General features: G+C 38.3%; 1 protein-coding gene across 4 annotated transcripts in view; it reads right to left on the reverse strand.

Moving 5' to 3' along the window:
• KIAA0319L (KIAA0319 like) overlaps positions 1-21,166 on the reverse strand; it is a 63,019-nt gene that overhangs the window by 15,406 nt on the left and 26,447 nt on the right. For all 4 annotated transcript variants that reach the window (XM_034413432.2, XM_087876083.1, XM_034413431.2 and 1 more), the window contains exons 4-11: positions 19,452-19,725; positions 17,475-17,576; positions 17,118-17,215; positions 16,508-16,595; positions 14,837-14,929; positions 11,862-11,994; positions 9,334-9,562; positions 1,422-1,545 (exon numbers count right to left, since the gene is read on the reverse strand). In XM_034413432.2, the coding sequence (XP_034269323.2) occupies positions 1,422-1,545; positions 9,334-9,562; positions 11,862-11,994; positions 14,837-14,929; positions 16,508-16,595; positions 17,118-17,215; positions 17,475-17,576; positions 19,452-19,725 (1,141 nt within the window). The remainder of the gene's footprint in view (positions 1-1,421; positions 1,546-9,333; positions 9,563-11,861; positions 11,995-14,836; positions 14,930-16,507; positions 16,596-17,117; positions 17,216-17,474; positions 17,577-19,451; positions 19,726-21,166) is intronic.

The following is a 21,166-nucleotide window of genomic DNA, read 5'->3' on the forward strand; positions in this document are numbered from 1 at the left end:
CAGAATAATAATATTCTCTCCAGAAGACAGGCATTTATTTTGTTGGTAGGAATTGCACTTCACACACACACGAAGAGAGTTCCTGAGGGCCAAAGGGAAAAGGGCATGACATAATTCTGAGTTCCCTAGAGGGTACATGGTCAATATTGTTGGCAGGTCTGTTGTTGGTTTCTTTTTTTCTTTTTCTTTTTTTGAGGATTTGAACTGTTTTAAAAACTGTTTAAAAAACTGTTCAAAAAACGAACTGTTTTAAAAATAAAAATAAGCATGTTTTGCCTGTTCAGATTCAGATATTTATTCATGTTCTTTTTTGTCAAAATATAAAATAAAATAAAAATAAAAATGTGCCATCAAAAATAGACAATATCCTACTGACGTTTGGGATAATGATCGTAGGGCATTCTAGAATCACAAAAATGAGGGTGGAGATGCATGTGGCTCAGCCTTCTAATTCTCTCTCTATATGAGATAAGATCTTGACCTAGAGAGTGGCATATCCAGCAAACGATACCCATTGTCTCATAGTATAGAGTTTTCCATTCCATATCTGCCCTACATTTCAACCTAACATATAAGCACATAGAGAGCCCATAGAAGTAGGTTAGCAGAGTTTTAACAGATTTCCCTTAAAGACCTCAATATACAGTACAGAAACTACTGTACAGGCTTATCTCTTTGCTTTCCAGCAAACATTTAGATTTTTTCCCCCAGTAATTCTTTGTGCTATGCAACATGCCATTTCTAAAGCCCAAGGGAGTTTCAAATGCTACTTTTTATTCTTTAAGTAGTCTGGGAGGGGATTGGTGGGGAGAATGGATGGTAGAACATTATTTGGGGGAAATGTTTTTTTAAAAGAAGTCAAGTGCTTTTAAGTTCCATTGTTTGCACCAATAGTATTTTAAAAGCATGCACCCCTGTAGGCGGATACTCAAGAAGCCTCCCACTACTCTACATCTGGTCCATAACCATCTTCATAACTAGATTTCTGGGATGTAATAGGGATTTGCATTTTGCATTCCCTTATGCAAAATGATTTGTTTTTTTCATGTTTTATTAATTTTTATTTATATTCAATCCGGTTTTCATCAAACAGTGTTTGGTCTGGGTACAGTAATGTTTCATCAATCATAGTATTCATTTTTGTTATAGCATTCCTCACAATAATAGTAGTAATACAAGAACATAATAATATAATCATAATGATACTTAATATCCTCTTCTTTAACAATTCTCCTCATTAGGATTCCCTCTTTTAATTTGTCTCCCTTTCTAACTTCTGTCTTTCTTATCTAACCATTAGACATTCAAAGAATAACAAAAAGTATAAGAAAAAGGAAAACTAAGTAGAATAAAAAGACGAGGGGGGGAGTAGGAGAGAAAAACTGCTTCTGCAAAACAATTTGTTTTGAAAGGAGACCTACCAGGTTGTACAATCACGGTGACCTCAGCAGTGGACTGATGTCCAGCAGAATCTGTCACTGTCAGTTGATAGGTGTAGTCACCTTCACGCATGGCTGAGAGCTGCAGAGTTGAAGTCCTTACCCCCTATGAATTGGAGGAGGAGGAGGAGAAAACAGCATTCAATATATTACTAAGCATTTCATTATTTTGAATCAACATCCTGGGGCAAGAAATAACAAAGTATGGCCTCCTTTTCATGCTTGCAAAGGCAGCATGTTGCAGAGGGTATGGACGTCACCAAATTGGAACTTGCCTAGCTTGAACAGGGAACTGTTACCATTGCTACCATCAAGCAAGAAGTGACAGATTACAGCTCCCAATATCTCCAGCCAATCTGTAGTCCATGAACAAAAAACTCGCAATCTTTCAGTTGTTGCTGAACTTCAATTTCCAACATCCCTCACCACTAGCTGTATTTCTGAGGGATGTCACAAGTTATAGTTCAGCAACTGGAGAACCACAAATTGCTTATCCCTGCTTTGATTCCTCAACTCAGTACAGCAGAGAGATAAGGAAGGCTGATTAAACTTTTCATCTTGGGTGGCCAGAATGAATCCAAGGGTTTCACCTCAAATAAGCACAATTTATAGCTCTTATTTCAAAACTATGGAATACATTCAGTGGTGAAATCCAATTTTTTTTACTACCGGTTCTCTGGGCGTGGCTTGGTGGGCATGGCTTGGTGGGTGTGGCAGGGGAAGGATATGGCAAAATCTCCATTCCCACCCCACTCCAGGGGAAGGATATTGCAAAATCTCCATTCCCACCCCACTCTGGGGCCAGCCAGAGGTGGTATTTGCCAGTTCTCTGAACTACTCAAAACTTCCGCTGCCGGACTTCCGGTTTCCTTGTCTTCGGCGACGGCGGCGCTCTTTGAAGCTCCGCCAGCCCCGCCGCCTGTAGAGCCGCTTCGCGATCGAGAAGCGGCTCGAAAACTTCAAAATCCTGAGGATTATTGGAGGAGAGATAGCAGGGCACAGGTCGAGCCCCTGTAACCCCCCAGGGAATTGTTTCTGGGGAGGAAACAGGCGCGGCTCCCTTCCAACCTGCTGAGACTCCGGGCGGCGAGGGACGATTCTGCCTCTGCAGAACAAGCCGGCTGCAGGAAACTTAAAGCGAAAGCACCAGCTTTAATAAACAGCGAAACTACCTGAATCCTGAAATTTGGAAACGCAAGTATTAGCACTTTGTTGACTTTTCAATCTGAGAAAATGCGAGTGAGTGAAAGTGCTTTGAAAAAACATGGCGCCTAGCTTCAGAGTTAACGAGCCAGCGAGTGTGGATTGGTGAAGTTACTTTGTTTTGCTACAAAGTTTCCAAGTTGCTACTAAGCTGCCTTGCTTGTTACAAGAGAAATAACTTGGAAATTTTTTCCCTTTTCAATATTGGACTTTGCTTTATTTTAACCCTTGTTTGATCAAATCTGGGGGACTTTTTTAGAAGTCTTTGTGCAGGAGGGAAAGGAAAAGGAACCTCCCTCTTTAGAAAAACTAGATCACGAGCCAGGATGGCTTCAAAGAAGCAGGAAGGGAAGGCATTAGGGGGGGGATCCCCCACACACAAACAGCAAACGCAACTTCCCCCTGCTCAACAGTTACAAACTCAGAAAAAAGAATTTGATGTGGCAGATTTAAAAGAATTTATTTCTAAAACTTTGGATGATAAATTTCAAGAATCACAACAGGAACTTCAAAAATCACATCAGGAATTTTTGCAGGAAATTAATGAAATTAAAGACATGGTGAAACAGAACCAAATTATGGTGACCAAAAAAATATCAGAAGTGGCGTCTGGCCTGGCAGATTTTATTGGGAAAGTTGATTTTAAAGTTGAAGAATTTAAATCAGAAGTTAATGTTAGGATGAAAGACAATGATTATAAAATTGATGAAGTTGACAATAAAATGCAGAGAATTGAAGATGAGATTGTTATGATACAATTCCGGGCGATGGAATTTGCCATACGGCTTCGGGGAATTCGAGAGGAGGAAAGACAGGACTTGAGACAAGTTTGCTCTGAAGCCCTGGCTAAGATTCTACAAGTTAATCCTGATTTGGTATTTCATAAAATAGATAAAATTTACAGAGTGAACTCTTGGGTGGCCAGGCAAAGACAATTACCCAGAGATGTGGTCATATACTTTACTGAGAGAGAAATTAGAAATGATATCCTGCAAAAATCTTTCCACACCTCTATACAAGTGGGGGGCTCACGGCTTGTAATTTTTAAAGAGTTACCTCCTAAAATGCTGAAAGCTAGAAAAGAATTTGGTTTTCTTGTTAAGGAATTGAAAAATTTACAGATACCCTTCCGGTGGGACGCACCAGCTGGGGTAATTTTCAGATATAAGGGAGAAGGATATCGGTTGAATACCGTGGAGAAGGCGCAACACTTTTACAGTACTATTCTTATGGAAAGAACACCATCTCCACGTACATCTACAGTTCTGGAGATTAAGGAGAGTGAAGAGAGGCAATTGAAAGAACAGTCTAAGCAGGAATTAGAAAACGTGCAAGGTGCAGAAGGAGGTATTCTGAGTGAGCCATCGCTGGATTCTTCTCCAATTTTGGATTTGATTCAGTTGACTGAAGTTAAAGATCAACGTATAACTAGAGCTCAATCCAAGCTACTTAAACAGAAGCAACAACAACAACAGGAAAGACAAGACAAGAAGGCAGTTAAGAGCACTGCACAAGAGACTGGCGCTATGGGAGGAGCGAGATCGAAGCTTGTGGATGAACTTCAAGCATATTGCTCCGCGCTCCATGAAGAGGTCAATGACCTTTAAGTGTTTATCTTGGAATGTCAATGGGTTGAATTCAGCACAGAAAAGGAAAAAATTATTTACATATTTGAAACAATTTAATAATGATATAATATGTTTACAAGAAACGCACATTACAACTCAAGATCAAAAATATTTGATAAACTCAAAACTAGGAGCACATTATATATCTTCAACTTCGCAGAAAAAGAATGGTGTGGTTATTTACGTAAATAAAAAATTAACAGCAAAAGTTATAGAAGTAGATCAAGATGGTAGATTTGTAGCAATTGAATTGTTTACAGCAAATGGACAAATTCTTTTGATTGGAATTTATGCTCCCAACCAACAACAGGATTATTTCTACAAGATGTTACATACTAAAATATTGCAATGGGACTACAGATCTATTTTAATTATGGGAGATTGGAATGGAGTAATTGATTCTAAATTAGATAAAAAGAGCTTGGCAAAGTCTAGAATTAGATTACCACAGACCTTTTTTGATATGAAAGAAGATATGGAACTAAAAGATGTTTGGAGAATACATAACCCAAATGAATTGGATTACACTTTTTTTTCTGATAGACATAGATCTTTTTCTAGGATTGATTTTATCTTGTTGTCAAATGATCTACTTGTTAAGACAAAAAGAACAAAGATTTTTCCAAGAATTTTGACTGATCATAGTCCTGTATGGATAGAAATCGAGATGGATAAGGTTGAGAGACGTTCTTGGAGATTAAATGAGAACCTGTTTAGATATGAAAAAAATATAATAGAACTTAAAAAGCATTTGAAAGAATTTTTTGAAATAAATTTGAATAAAGGTACCCCAGTTGAAATTGTTTGGGATGCAAGTAAAGCTTATATGAGAGGGGTACTTATCTACATGAATTCTAAACATAGACTGTTCCGACAAAAGAAAAGATCTGAGTTGGAAATGGAAATAAAGAATAAAGAACAGTTACTTATTAAAAACCCAACAGATGAAAGAATACGAAGTGCTATAAAACTTTTGAAAGATCAATTCCAAATGCTTATGGCGGAACAAGTTGCAACAAGTTTACAATACGCGAAGCATAATACATTTTGCAATGCTAATAAACCGGGCAGATGGTTGGCTTACACATTGAGGAAAAAACAAAGTATACGGACTATTGATAGTATTGATATTGGAGGGAAAGAAATCTTTCAACAAAAACTAATTAAAGAAGCTTTTGTGGATTATTACACTAAACTATATGCCAAAGATGAGGTGCAGAATGGACTTATAGAAAAATATTTAAAGGATAAGAGAGTTACAAAAATTACTGATCAACAAAAGGAAAGAATGAATTATCCTATAACAGAGGAGGAGATAACAGCAGCAATTAAACAGTTAAAAACAGCCAAAGCTCCTGGCACGGATGGTTTGACTGCAGTGTACTATAAAACTTTACAAGCTGAAATGGTGGGACAACTTAGAGATTTATTTTGTAATATTCAACAAGGGGGTAAAATACCCCCATCCTGGACAACTGCTTATATATCTTTGATACCAAAAGAACAAGTTGGTCCTAAAAAACCAGAGAACTACAGACCAATATCTCTTTTGAATACAGACTATAAAATTTACGCGAAGGTATTAGCCAACAGGTTGATGCCAGTAATCCAAAAGGTGATTCATGAGGACCAAGCGGGATTTATTGAGGGTAGATACATGAAGGACAATGTAAGGCAAGTAATAGACTTATTGGAATATCTTGATAAGAATAAACAGATTTCTGCAGTGCTGGTCTTTTTGGATGCGGAGAAGGCCTTTGATAGAGTGGATTGGAATTTTCTACTAAAGACTTTAAAAAAGATGGGCTTTGGGGACCAGTTTACACAGGCAATCTCAGCAATTTATCAAGAGCAAAAAGCACAGATTATTATTAATGGAAGTTTGACGACAGAGTTTAAAATTGAAAAAGGAACAAGACAGGGATGTCCGTTGTCCCCACTTTTATTTATTTTAACATTGGAAGTCTTGCTAAATACAATACGGGACTCAAAAATTTTGAAAGGCATAATGATAAGGCAAGAGGATTATAGAATAAAGGCATTTGCAGATGATCTGGTGGTTACCCTATCACAACCAATGGAATCAATAATCTTGATGAACGACATTATACAAGACTATGGTAGAGTTTCAGGTTTCAGAGTGAACTCAAAAAAGACTAAAATGATAGTCAAAAATATGACACAAGATCGTAAATATGAGTTCGAAAGGAGGGCAGGTTTTGAAATTGTACCTAAGGTAAAATATCTTGGAGTTCAGGTTGCAGAATCAAACATGAAATTGTTTCAAAATAACTATGAGGTGTTGTGGCGAGAGGCTCAGAAAGACATGGAGATTTGGAAAAAGCTGCAACTGTCTTTACTTGGAAGAATAGCAGCAGTTAAGATGAACATTTTGCCAAGATTTCTGTTTTTGTTTCAAATGATTCCGGTGCTTAAAAGTGACAAACAACTGAAAGTTTGGCAAACTGGACTTAATAAGTTTGTTTGGAACGAGAAAAAGCCGAGAGTGAAATTGAAAATTATGCAAGATGTTCCAGAAAGAGGAGGCCTTAAACTTCCAAACCTACAGTTATATTATGATGCAGCAGCTTTAACTTTAACAAGTGATTGGTTTGGAAGTAAAAAGGCTGGAATATTGAATGCAGAAAGTTTTGATCTTGAATTTGGATGGCATGCTTACCTATTTTATGATGACAAAGTTGATAAAGTATTTAAAAGTCATATACTTAGAGACTCTTTGATGAGAGTTTGGAAGAAGCACCGACTCAAATGGGATTATAAAATACCGCTATGGCTGGATCTTGGTCATACCTTGTGGAATACAAATATAATGTCACTCGGGGGGTTTTTATACAAAGAGGTTCTTTTTACAGATGCGGGCAGATGGCAGTTGAAGACATTGCAGACACTGTTGGACGAAGGGATTAATTTAACCTGGTTACAATATAATCAATTACAACTGAGATGGAAAGAGGACCAAAAAACTGGTATTATGTTGCATGAGGAAGAATTGGTTAGACATATAAGAGAGAAAGGTCCAATGCATATTAAAAGGCTTTACAATGTTTTGCTAGAAAGGGATTCAGAAACGGAATTAGTTAAAGATTGTATGATTAAGTGGGCACAAAATTTTGAAGAACCAGTGATGTTGGAAACATGGGAAAAAATTTGGGTTCAGAATGTTAAATTTACACAGTCGCAGAATTTGAGGGAAAATTTCTATAAAATGTTTTATAGATGGCATCTAGATCCTAAAAAGTTGTCATGTATGTACCCTAATGTTCAGCCAAAATGTTGGAGATGTGAATGTTTGGATGCTACGTATTATCATGTTTGGTGGACCTGTAGGAAAGTTAAGGCTTTTTGGATAAAAATATGGTGGGTCATGCAGAATGTTTTGAAGAAAAAAATTCAATTTTCTCCACAATTGTTTTTATTGGGCATAGTTAAGGGTTTTACACGGGATGAAACAAAATTAATATTGTATATGATAACAGCAGCAAGATTGTTGATAGGTAAATATTGGAAGAATGAAGCTTTGCCTACTATCGAGGAATGGACTTCGAAGATGGCCAGTTTTGCAGAGATGGCGAAGATTTCAGCATATTTAAAAGATTGTTCACAAGAGACTTATGAATGGGAATGGAAAAGGTGGATAGAATATGTTCAGAACAAATACCAAATTAGAAAGTATCAAATAGCTTTTATTTGAAAACAATGTATTAGAAATATTTTAATATAAAGAGACAAAGAGGGAAAATTATGTAGGGGGAGGGATGGGTTCAGGTATATATATCAGTGTTATTAGTTATGAGTACATAACAGGGAAGTCTGGGGGGGGAGGGTTAGGGAGGGTTAGGGAGGACGGGAAGTTTGGGGAGGGAGGTGGGGGGGTGAAAAAAAAAAAAGGGGGTGAAAATTTAATTGTAAAACTTTTGCAATAAAAAAAAAAAAAAAAAAAAAAAAAAAAACTTCCGCTGCCGGTTCTCCGAACTGCTCACAATTTCTGCTACTGGTTCTCCAGAACCTGTCAGAACCTGCTGGATTTCACCCCTGAATACACTTAAATAAAAGCTAATCTGGGAATCTTAGATATCATGCAGATTTGGTGAAGAAAGCTAGCCTAGGGCACTTATATGCGTGGCAATTCTGATCTGGGAGAGGAACAGGAACCAATGCAGCCAGAAATGCAACAACATCGGCAGGAGAGAAACCTAACCATTTACCCACCTTTTCTATGGATTGAACCAAAATGTCCACTATTTGAGAGAGTGCATGAGACACATTTATTTTCATTACATTTATCAAAAAGCAGAGGGAGATGGATATTCACTAGGCCATAAAATTCCTTGAAAATAAAAGGGGCATGAGACTGCAGCCAATTTAAAGCCTGCCCACTAGTGTGTCTTGAACACAAATGTTAACATTAAGAACCATATTATTTCTTAATAATGTAGAATCATTTGTTATATAAGCAAATATTGGACACTAATTGCCAGCTGTTTACAAAAATTAGTGCATTTTTTTTTCAAGTTGAACTGTAAAGAGTATTAAGAAAAGGTTTAGAAGAAAGAAGAAAGAAAGGAGAGAGGAATAGAGGGTATGAAGAGGAAAGGGAAAGAGAGGAATGGAAGAAAGGGGAAAGGAGAGAAAGAAAGGGCAGGGGAGATGAGTAGGAGAGGAGAGAATAGGGGGAAAGAGGGGAGGAGTGGGGGAAAGGAAGGGGAAGTAGGAAAGAGGAAGGAGAGGAGAAAGTAGAAGAAAGTAAAAGAAAATAGAAGATGAGAGGAGGGAGGGAGGGAGGGAAGGGAAAGGAAGGAGAAGGAGAAGAAGGTTTGTTGTGAAACGAGGGAAAAGAAAGAGTAGAAAAGCAACCCCGAATGCAATTAAAATGTCTTATTTGTATGCTTTCTTTAAGAAAATATATATATGTATGATTAATTATGTATAAAAGAATGTATATTTACATTATTTGTATAAGAAATAAAAATTTAAAAAATTTTCAAAAAAAAAAGAAGAAAAGGTTTAGGGTCTCACTGAAACGGGGGTCCTGGCGATCTTACCTGCATTTCTGCTACCTTCACTTTGCTGTTGGGGCTGAGGGACCATTCGTAGCTGACGATGCCGTGGTCATCCGTGCTCTGATTTCCGTAAAGGGTGATGGCATTTTGAGGCAGAGTGATCACTTGGTTAGGGCCCGCATTTGCCACAGGGGGGTAATCCACTGCCTTGTTTACTGTCAGGCTAGCGGTGGTGGAGTTGCTAGCCCCATCAGAATCCACCACAGTGAGGCTAAAATGGGAGAGATAATGAGGAAGTTTAAAGATCAAGCCTGAATGGGCACAATTTCGCAGGCAGTGATCAGAGCTGAACCTGGCAATCAGAAGCATGTTACCTCTGACGTTTTTCACTTGCGTTTATTAGCTCCTAACAGAATTGACTGAAATGTTGAGATGGTGCTTATTTGAACATGTGTGGCAACATCCCTGTCTATAATGGTTATTTGTTTCCCATGCTGCATGAAACCGAAATTTAAGTAAATATTAGTACTTCTGGGAGCAGCTCTAACTGCTGGCTAATTGCATGACACACAGCTTTACAGAGTAACTCTGAAGCCCTGCATTTCTATTCACAGGAAAGTTAGGAGCTGCCTAACAAGCAGTATGGAATTTTCCACTCTTTGCATTGAAGATACATCATTTGTGATTCCACAATGCACCAAGAGATTCTACAAGGCACCAAGCCTCAATTAGCGAGGGCTGGCTGGCATCCAGGGACTCAGGGGACTTCTTAACAGTGGCCGTTATTGAACAGGTCTCTTCCCTAATGGATATGCAGTTGGCTACTTCAAAAGCCTACCTATACCAATGATCTTTTAATCAAAGCTTTTATTATACTTTCTTGCTATGATCTGGGAGATTGCCTTGTACTGGTGGAATTATATCGAATGCACTGCTATTTTTTAAATGTTATTATATTAATACCAAGCTTCATGATGGTAATTTTATATCATCTGGATATTCTATTAATAAATCTGTTAAAATATTAATGCCATAAATCATTTAAAATAAATTTCAGAATTCAGTTCCAGAGGACATAAGACTTGTGTGGTGTGGCAATTTTATATCATTAAGCATTTGCCAATGCCCTATAAATAAGGTGAAATTAAAGGAACAATTCGGATAAGATGGGTGGAAGAAGTGACCAAAAAGGTTTTGTGAATAATTTGGTTTTAGATCTGTGGCAGCCTAGTGCAGGCACTTCTGTGTATATGAGTCTCATGAATAATAAGGCTTCTTTGCAATTACCAGTTTCAAGCTAGTATTCACTGCCAAAGTAAATACATTTTTAAAGTGTTCCTTAAAAGTGCCAAAGAAATCCTTTCAGAAACAGCTCAAAAGCCTTGCTAAGCATGAAAAAAGAAGCATAAAGAAACAACTTGGCAATTAAGACTAGCACATGATCCAAGATTCACTGCTGGTTTCAAATGCACAGATGAAATCTAAGCCGTCACATTTTATAGGCTATTTGCTATTTGATAATCTGTCTGTTCACTTATGGAGGGGTCTGTTACAGAGCCACGCAAACAGTTCATTATTTAAAATCATTGGCAAAGCAACCCAGGAAACAGCTTTTCAGAGAAGAACATCTGAAGCATATCATCCTACCACTGATCAAAAGGTGGAAAAAAGCTTTTTAAGCTTAAAACATTTCTTCTACAAAGCAAACAGCAGCTATACCAATGAGTAATCCTTATCCTTTAGCTATTAAATTGAAGCCAGCTAGACTAAATACAAAGAAAACTGAATAATAATATTTTTTCTAATATTTATCTATTTCTAATTAGGACCCTGTAATCCCTTTCATCGGGGTAGAGGCTGGACCACTGAATGGAGCTGAGTGTTTACTGGCCGGATGCTCTTCCTGATGCCTTATTTATTTAAATATATTATAGCTGCCCAAATCCGATGGACACTGCGTGGTGTGCAATCCCCCCATCCATAAAAACAGATAAACCTAGAACTACCGATAGCCCAAACAACAGAGAATTGCTGCAGAATATCTCTAGAAAATTTGACCCTTTTACAAAAGAAGCTAATTTATAGATATCTTCATTATTTTATTATTCATTTTCGGTGTTTTGATAACCCTTAAGAATATCCATCTGAAACTTCAGTTAAACAAACAAGTATGTAAACGCTTTTTAAAAAAAAAAAAAATAGATGCAGGCCAGGTAGAGGAGAGGGAGGAAGGGAGAAATTTAGAAGGAAATAATGAGGGATGATGAGCCATTGGATATTCTTTCACTAATGTTCCTAACTCACTAAAAGCAACATAATGTGGGACCCAACTGTTTTATGAATGCAGCAACAGCCTCCTGGATCCAGAATGATGCTAGTAGCAGCTTTGCCAGATTATGTGAACTGAGGTGTATATGCTTATATAAGCAGACCACCTACACAGGCTAACAAAAATAAAATAACATTGTGGGTAAAAACAGCGTTGCTGTTCTTAAAATTGATTTAGTTGCTAAGCTTATTATGTAATTAAAATAACACTGTATAATCAGAGGTAGGAACTCTTGACTTACCGGAATGTGTAATTTCCTGGTACCAGGTTGGTCAGTTCCAGAATATCTGTATCAGCAGATACCTTCTCTTCTCGAAGAGGCCCCTTTAGTTCTTCCCAGTGATAGCTGACTATTTTGTCATCATCAGTACTTTCTGGTCCAGTAAACACAGATAATGTGTTATTTTACAGGCCACTTTCTCCATAAACATGCAATACAATAGTCAAATCTACTTAAAATTATAGACCCTATCACAGGCCACAATAATTTAATTTCCAAGAATGATGCTATAGCAGCGATGGCTAACCTTTTTACCATCGCGTGCCAGGAGAGGGGGGGCGGGGGAGACTCGCGCACGTGTGCCCACACCCATAATTCTATGCGCCCTGCCCTGCGCGCGCACCCCCCCCTCCCCAGCTTCTGGCATGCGATGGCCCGGTAGGCCTGTTTTTCTTTCTTATCTGGCTCCAGATCCTCTCTATGCATCTGGGAAGGCAAAAACAGCCTTTCCCACTCCCTCAGAGGCCTTCAGGAGGCCTGAAACGGCCCATTTCCCAACTCTCGATGGAACAGGAAGTGACTTTTTTGCTGTACCGAGCCTCTAGAGGCCTCTCCAGGAGTCTCTGGAGGCTGGGGACAGCAAAAAAGTCACTTCCTGTCCCACTGGGAGTTGGGAAATGGGCCGTTTCAGGCCTCTGGAGGGCCTCCGAGGGAGTGGGAAAGGCTGTTTTGCCTTCCCAGATGCATAGAGAAGATCTGGAGCCAGGTAAGAAAGAAAAACGGGCCTTCCCCACCCACCTCCCAGGTCCTCCGGAGGCAGGAATCAGCCTGTTTCCCTATTTCTGGTGGGCCCAGAAGGCCCGAAAATCAGCTGGCCGGCACGCACATGCGCCCCAGAGCTGACTTGGCGTGCCCACTGATATGGCTACGTGTGCCACGCGTGCCATAGGTTCGCCGTCACGGTGCTATAGCAATCATTAGATTTTTCAGGGGATGATCAAGAGCCCATGGAGAGAAGCTGTCTTATAGATATATTTGATTCCAGTTTCAATCTCCAGAATGTCATGAGTGGGGCAAGAAAAAAACGAAGATGAGACTCTGAATAGCCCAGAGATAATTCTTGCCAACATGTCTAATAGGCTATGTCTTTCTAAAACAGTCTTCCCCAAACCAATGGCCTTTGGAAGTGCTGAAGAAGCAATCTCCAGACTTGTCTGTGGAGATTCTCAATCATCCAAGTCACAGTTGTCCCAAAGGTGCTTTTCCCCCCAAAAGGCAACTGGAGTCTTTTTTCCTTGAAGAAGAAGAAAACATTTCCCTTCTTATCCAAGAAGTTTCATCAGTTCAGATGGTGGGGAGGGGGGGATGGAAGGATAGGTACTAATAGTTGAAACTGGATGGTGGGGGATGGAAGGGCAGGTTCTGATAGGATGGAAGAAGAGGGTATGGAAGGCTTGTATTTCTTCGCAGTCACCTGGTCATTAGTACTCTCTCTGAGAGCTGTGTGAGGCCACTTGGGGGTTTATCTGTGCTCTCAGATTCACCTGAATCAGGGTGCAATTGGTTGTGGAAACAGCTGCAAGGGCTGCATTGTAGACTGGAGACAGATGGTGTCTTATTCCTCCCCCTCTCTTGAGGGAGGGGTATTCAATTTTAATTTAGGGGGATTCTTTTACCCCTACTTAAGCTTTTCTTCGTCTTCCTCAAGGAAAAAACAATCCAGTTGCCTTTGGGGGGAAAAAGGCACCTTTGAAGCAAACTCCAGAATTCTTTTAGCTGAGCTGGTTGAAAAGGCTAGGAGATACCATCCCAATATACAGGTTGTCCTTGACGTATCACATTGAATTTGCTTGTCAGAAGCCAGCTGGGACGGTCGCAAATGGTGATCACATGATCCTAGGATACTGCAACCAATGTAAATACATACCAGGTGCCAAGTACCTGAATTTTGATCATATGTGACCATGGGGATGCTGCAATGATTGTAAGTGCAAGGAAAAAAGTATAAGTCACTTTTTTTCAATGCTATTGTAACTTTGAATAATTTCTAAACGAATGTTGGTAAATCGAGAACTACTTGTACTTAGGGGAAGCAAGAGTATAGAAGGCTGGCATAAAATACTTTGAGGAATTAAAGCCATTTAGTAGAAAGAGCTAACATACAAGTTGATGATCTTTTATATCCTCATCATTTGCAACCATTTGAACACAGAAATCCTTTTATGATGGCTTTCTTTGTTATTGAAAAGGAAAAGGGAAAATAGAGCTTATTTTTGAACAGGTGTCAGAATCTCTTCCTGAAAATATGGCAGCATGAAGTTTAACACTAGAACCAGGAAACTGAAAAGCAGTGTTTAATTTTGTGTGTGAGAGTCTTTCAGACATTAAATTATGCATTTGGCAGTTATGGCTTGTAGATAGGAAATCCAAGAAGTGAGTAACACTTGACGTGCTCCAAGGGATATCTCTTGTGTTCCTTTTTGCTTAGTGAATCATTGTTGCCTTCCCTAACTTTTCTGATGAACAGACTGCAATGGTTGGGTTGATGCTTGGAAACTGCCAGTTAGGCTGCAAGGAGGGGTCAAGCAAGGGCCTAGCTTGGAGTCACTGCACAGCTGCAAGTGGCATAAGGTTGACCTCCCCCAAGATCTATGAAGCAGTGGTGAAATTCATTTTTTTTAGTACCGGTTCTGTGGGCGTGGCTTGGTGGGCATGGCAGGGGAAGGATACTGCAAAATCCCCATTCCCACCCCATTGTGGGACAAGCCAGTGGTGGTGTTTGCCGGTTCTCCAAACTACTCAAAATTTCCACTACCGGTTCTCCAGAACCTGTTAGAACCTGCTGGATTTCACCCCTGCCGTGAAGCCTTATCTTGTTCCTCCCAGGGGAAGGCAAGCAGTCTGGAGAGATTCCTATAACACCGGTGGTAGACAATAAAGTTAGTAGCTATCCATGACGGTCTCTGATTGCCTGTGTCTGACATTTGAGTACTTACGGCTGCCATCAATGACTGTTGAGGTGGTTGGAAGAGAGATCTCCAGGAATGGGGGTGACACAATGGCCACAGGTGGCTGATTTACTCGAGGCTCTGCAGTGACAAAAGAAATATGACAATTTCCCTAAGAAGATATTAGAAGATATTCGTGGCACATGCCATCTCCTTTAGAAATCCATTTCATTCAGTTGGAGCATAGTGGTAGAAATAAGAACCACAAAAACTCAATGTTGCTTCTGGATTGTGCTTGCTAGACAACCTTAAGATAGAACCCTCTGGAGCTCCAACACCCTTTCCTGTTCACTGTGCAATGTGCTATTCTATCTTTAAAGGCTATTGTAAGGATTAATCAAAGAATCTATTAAAAAGTCTGAATTATCTAGAAATGTTTGTAAAATGTAAAATCATTAGGTGGTTACAGCAACTTTTCAGCTTCAAAATCCTGATAGTAAGGCAAACAGTCCCACCATTAAGTTAGGGTAGTATTATAACCGTTCTCTACAGCCTCTGGATGAAGCGTCTAACATTTTTCAAAGAGTGGGTAGAGAAGCAAGGGTGTCCTCAGTTGGCTGCATATATGTAACATGCTCTCATATTAATGTTTGTAGTATTCAGATGTTAAATTACTTTCTAAATGCAAAATAGGGAATAATGGATAATTTGAACATAGTAGTCCTAAATTCTGGATTAGCAATGCTGGCTGCCCACTGCAATTCATTAGAGATATCCACTCTGGCTGCCCTTATACTAAGAATCATCTTTTGCAAGTAATGCCGTGCAAGTATTCCGATGGATAATAGGGAGTATTTAAAATAACAAGACAGAACAAAAGCTCTATAGAGCTTTTGCAATTCATAACCAAGGCAACACCATTTATTCAATGCTGTATTGCCTAACATAAAATAATTAGTGGTAAACAGTAAACACTTCCAAAAGCAGGCAGTCTTATTAGACTGCTGGTATAAAAAACAGTCTGTTGCATCCTAGCTAACTTATTTTCATATAAGCTTTATGCATCAAGCCCACTTCATCGGACAGATGGAACAAAACCCCTGAGAGAGATTCTCTTGAGTACATGCAAAGGAAAGGAATAAGAATTCCTAAGAGAATCAGGACACAGAATGGTTAGATGCTGGTCATAATAAGATTTCAGAGGTCTGTGTTTTCCCTCAAAGGGCACTAAATCCAGTATGATGTGAGTTTTGTGTTGTGAAAGTGGTGGCTTGTCAAAATTTAACCTGTCTCTTTTCAAAGAATTACATCACTGGATAAACCCAAGACAGCAACTGCAGTTCAAGACAAGCCTAGTGTTTTCAGAGGGGCAGAAAGTGGTTTATATTTATTATTCATGCTCAAATTGCTCCCTGGGTATGATCTCACATCATGAAGAAGCATTGCCAAAAAAATTATATAACAACCACCAACAGACACACTGCTGCTGCTCACACAAAGTACAGAAAGGGAAAAGAGGTGAAAAGAATGTGATAATGACACACTCCTTTTCCTCTCTCAAAACCGAGTCAAACATTTTGCTTAAAAAATATTCAGGTCAGCGATAATTTGGGCCACCTAGCTTGCTTTTCAAATGTTTACAAAGACAGAAAACTGGAAGAATAAGACCTGGGAAGACAATGCAGAACAGAAGGAGTTTGAAGCAATCATTGAGCATACCTGGTTTAACCGTCACATTCACCATTCCTTCTCCGTGTGCGTTATCACCATCTACTATCACATTGAATTCATATAGGCCAACTGTGAGCTGCCAAACAAAACGAGCAGGGATTGTTAAGAAAAGGGCAAGGCTATGATGATATATTAAAAGGAAAATCAATCACAAGGAATATTGGCAGCACGTCTGAGGCAGGCCTTGTTACAATACTGTCCTCCTCTCTTTCCACCACTTCCATCATGAGCTGTAGTCACCAAAAGATGTTGCCACGTGCTCAGGGAACTTTTAGGAGCCAAGGAAAGATTCAGATAAAATGGGATGAAAATAATGAAAAGCTTCAAACTGTTTTATATGCTGCTGCTCCCATGGAACATGTTGTTGTTTAAAAGCGTTCTTCACATAAACTAAAAAAGTAATGCATGTTAAACTAGCTTGCATTCTCATTCTGCGATTTTTACATACTCATGATCCTTAAATCTGTTGCTCTTGCATTCTTGTTTCATTCATTTAACCTTGATAAACACATGGACAACAATGTTTTTATTTGTTGCCACGTTCATCTGAATCTTTACAATGACACTCCTACCTGTGGTTCTTTCTAGGCAGACTCACCTTGGACAACTTGAGAATCTGAGAATGCTGTCCTTCCATCTCTCCACTATAATCCTTTGGGTGCGTAATCAATCTCCAATCATAGGAATAGCTACTTCCTAGTGGAAGAAGATCAGAGATTATGGGAAGGGCTTATATTTGCATGTCAAAAATTATTCAAAATGTAATGCCAATGTGGGAGGAGCTTATGCAGAACAATGGTTTTCTTTATGCTGCCATATTTATGTGAATAAGTCTTGATTGCCAAAATAGATTTGGCCAGGCTTCCTAGCTTCATCTTCCATTTTGAATTACACACATTTACCAAACAAACTTGCAAGGGTTACCAAATTCTGAATAGGACTGTTCAGCTCCTACCTTTAGGTGGTGGAGGTAGGACATATGCATTCAGTTCCACTTCATTTTTTGGCAGGGTCACCTGGACACTGTCTCCAGCAGAAACTGCCAATTTCTTAATAACTGTGGAGGAAAATTAACATTCAAACACAGAGCAGAATTGGGGACAATTCACTTTTTAAAAATGTTTTATTTACTTTATTTGAATAACATGTAAAAATTCCATTTCAATCAAACAGTGTGTTGTCTGGGTACAGTTGTTTTTAGGCAATCGTAATCAAAATGCTTACAATAACATTCATCACAATAACATTGATACTATAATAACAATAACAATAATATTTAGCTTGTCTATTTTATCGAATTTCCATTTTAACATTTATCCTTTTTATGTCCCTGCATTTCTAACTTCTGTTTTTATTGTCTAACCATTGGTAAAATAAGTCCCATGTCAAAAAGTATTCAGTTTCTTCTTTGTCCTCAATAGTAAGCGTTAGTCTATCCATTTCTGCACATTCTAATATTTTCTTAATTACACTCTCATCTGTTGGGATCTCATCAGACTTCCATTACTGAGCATATACAATTCTAGCTGCAGTTAATACATGTAAAATAAAGTATATAGTCTAAGTCTCTTCTTTCCTGTTCTCTTTGAAAAAGAAGTCCATTTCTTTTTCCATATTTTGTATAAATTCTTTATCTTGCAATATCGCTTGATTCAATGTCCATCTCAATTTTCTTTTTTGTCCTTTCCATACAACTTTTATCGGATTGTGATCTGCTTCTCAATTAATATGCTACAATATTCTGTACATTATGGTCTCAGGCTTGTAGATAATACCCATCTCTCAAAACATTTTACTGCCCCACCCCAAGCTAATACAGAAGATTAAAAACTTTGCTCTTCTGGAGAAACTAGTTTGAACACTGTGCCCTGAACCAAGGAGATTTGTTAGGAAGTGTGTAACAAACAAGACCAGCTAAACTAGATACATTTCAGGAGAGAATATGAGTTTTATTTCTCAGGCAAGGAGAGGCAGGAATCTTGATTTATTCAATGTGAACCTTATTTATTTAAAAGACTTGCATGGCTGCTCATGTTAGAGAACAACTTAGTGCAGTTCCAAATAATAAAATCACTAAAACACAGACAAACAAAAAACAAACAAAAAACTGGCACCTCAATCATCCTTCTGGGATGCTCCCCCAAAACTACCCACAGGTTCTCATCACTTTCTACCCCGGTGCCTGGATCTCAGACTTCTATAAATGTGCAAAGGGTCAGAATTCTGAGTTGGAAATTGAAAAACATTTTAAAGTCCAAGTATGTAGTCAGAGCTCACAGAACCATGACTCTGTAGTATTTTGAATATTTGGATATAGACAGTTAGCACTGAAGCTGATAATCAAATCTTGTTTCAATTTAAGGAAAGCAATACAAGTCTCTTTAAATAGCTCCCTTGCAACAGCCAGATGAGGAAAGCAAATAACAGCCAACATTTGCAAAGAAAGAAGAGCAAGACATATTAATAAGAATACATCTGGATTTTAAATAGTTCAAAGCCAGGCCACCATCCATATTCCTGAGTACTGAATAAATTCATGGAGAAAGAGTTAATCTTATTTTTTTTATTCAGTTTTTTTTTAGGAGGCTAAAACAAGGATAATAGTTGCACACAAGAATTTTAAAGACATACTGGGTCAATAGAGAATGAAACTAGAAAATAATCAAAACGTATGCCTCCTTAATTTGTCTTCAGATCTGGTACAACAGAATCAAAAGATCTGTTTTTGAGCTAAGATAAAATTTGCTGTTTTTATAAAAGTATTGGGAAAAAGTTATCTTCCAAACTAGCTAGTTTAGTCAGTTTAGTTTATTGATTAGCCCATAGGCCATAACAAAATTATCTTCCAAGCATTGTTGACAATACCAATGTTAAGAGAATCCAGAATTTGGATCCTGGTTAAGAACATTTAAAGAAGGAAGTTTGCTCTTACCTGGTGTAGGGGCAGGAGTACTAGGTACCATAGCAGGAGCCGTCAGAACTGCAGTAAGACTACCATTGATGGGAATGCCAGTTGGAACAGGGATAACTTGTGGCACCTTCCCCAAATCTTTTCCCAGAAGACTGTTAGAAGTTGGAATGGCTTTTTCTAAAGAGAAGGTCTGGATGGAAACATTGTTGGATAGTCTGGTTTTCTCTGAGTTCCCAACAGGACTGGGGAAGATGGTTGATGAAGTGGGATATGATGTAGCAACTCCTGTAGGGGCCTAGAATTTACATGAGAGAGACAGAGAGTTTGTGAGAATAAACATCAATTACAATTTGTAATAAATAACAGTTCTCAATTCTTAAAAAGTAACTTAATTCTCAATTGTTATTTTAGAGGATTTCCTCAGTTCTGCTGCCCAGAAATTATACCCCATTCATGAATTACAGAGATAATACTGCCATTAGACAGTAAAATTATTCCTAAATATTGCTTAGTTAATAAATATTTTGTTGTTGTTTATCAATCAGATTTCTAAAAAACATTAATATTAAACTAAATTAAGCACACAATACAGCTATAACAGTGTATTGTAGGAATTGTAACAGAATTTCAATTTTATTTTTAGGACTATAGCAAGGGTTAGGGTTTGTACTTTTATTTGTACTTTTGTACTAGAAATACTTATTATTTAAGCATATGGTATACATTACATACAGAATCTTTTCAAGGACAGAGTTATAAAACTGAGGATCACCATTGAGAAATCCTATTTTGAAGATCTGCCAGCCAGCCTAGTAGCGAAAATGCAAATTGGGTATATATTATAGTATCATAGATGCAACATATTTGCATCAAGTGATTGGGCCAAGTGATTGTGGATTGTTACACAACAGGTGAGTTACGTAAAACTGAGGTGCTGTAGAGCACACTGGTTCTCAGCTAGGATTCTTAAAGGAAGCTAAGAATATCAGATACTATATTGCTGATGTGAAAAAATGCACCAGGTATGTTCCATATCCGTATCCAGGCCCTGATGGGGGACATAGGAGAAAAAGTTTGAGAAACATTATTTTAGAGGATGAGGATCACTAGGATGATGATGATTAATGTTGGATAGCAGAAGTATTGAGATTATGCTAGCTATCTAAAACAAGACAAATAAAATTTTATTTTCTATTCACTCAACATTTATCTTGCTTGCAAGAAGGATTTCCGTCTTCATGGTCAAGAATGTGAGTGAGGGGTTTGTTTTGGTAATATATATTATTATTTTACTCAGAAACTGATCAGACTGGTATAAACAAATCTAAGGAACAGATGGAAACAATTTCCTTTCTTTCATCAGGAAATTCTTTCACAGACCTTCCCCATTCCAATGGGTTGCCTGGAGCAGCACGAACCAGGCATTTCAGTTTTAACTGGGCTTATCTGTATAATTGCATATTTTCTTGATCCTTTTTATATAGGATCAATCAAATTCTTAAACTGAAGTATCCAGAAACATCTATGATCTGGGCCATGTTTATAAAGAAAAATGCAGCATATGTTATTGCGGTTGAATAAGTTATTTTTATTACTAAACGTGTGATTTGGGAAGAGAGTTAGAAGATAAAATTCTGGGCCCCGGTCTCCTATGAAAGAGCTTGAGACAGTCAGAAAAGGAGATTTGCTACAAAGGTACTACCAATTAGAACCAAAACACTGAGCAAAAAACAGAC

Source organism: Pantherophis guttatus, chromosome 10, assembly GCF_059756535.1.
Source record: "Pantherophis guttatus breed Tessera chromosome 10, ASM5975653v1, whole genome shotgun sequence".
Lineage (NCBI taxonomy): Eukaryota > Metazoa > Chordata > Lepidosauria > Squamata > Colubridae > Pantherophis > Pantherophis guttatus.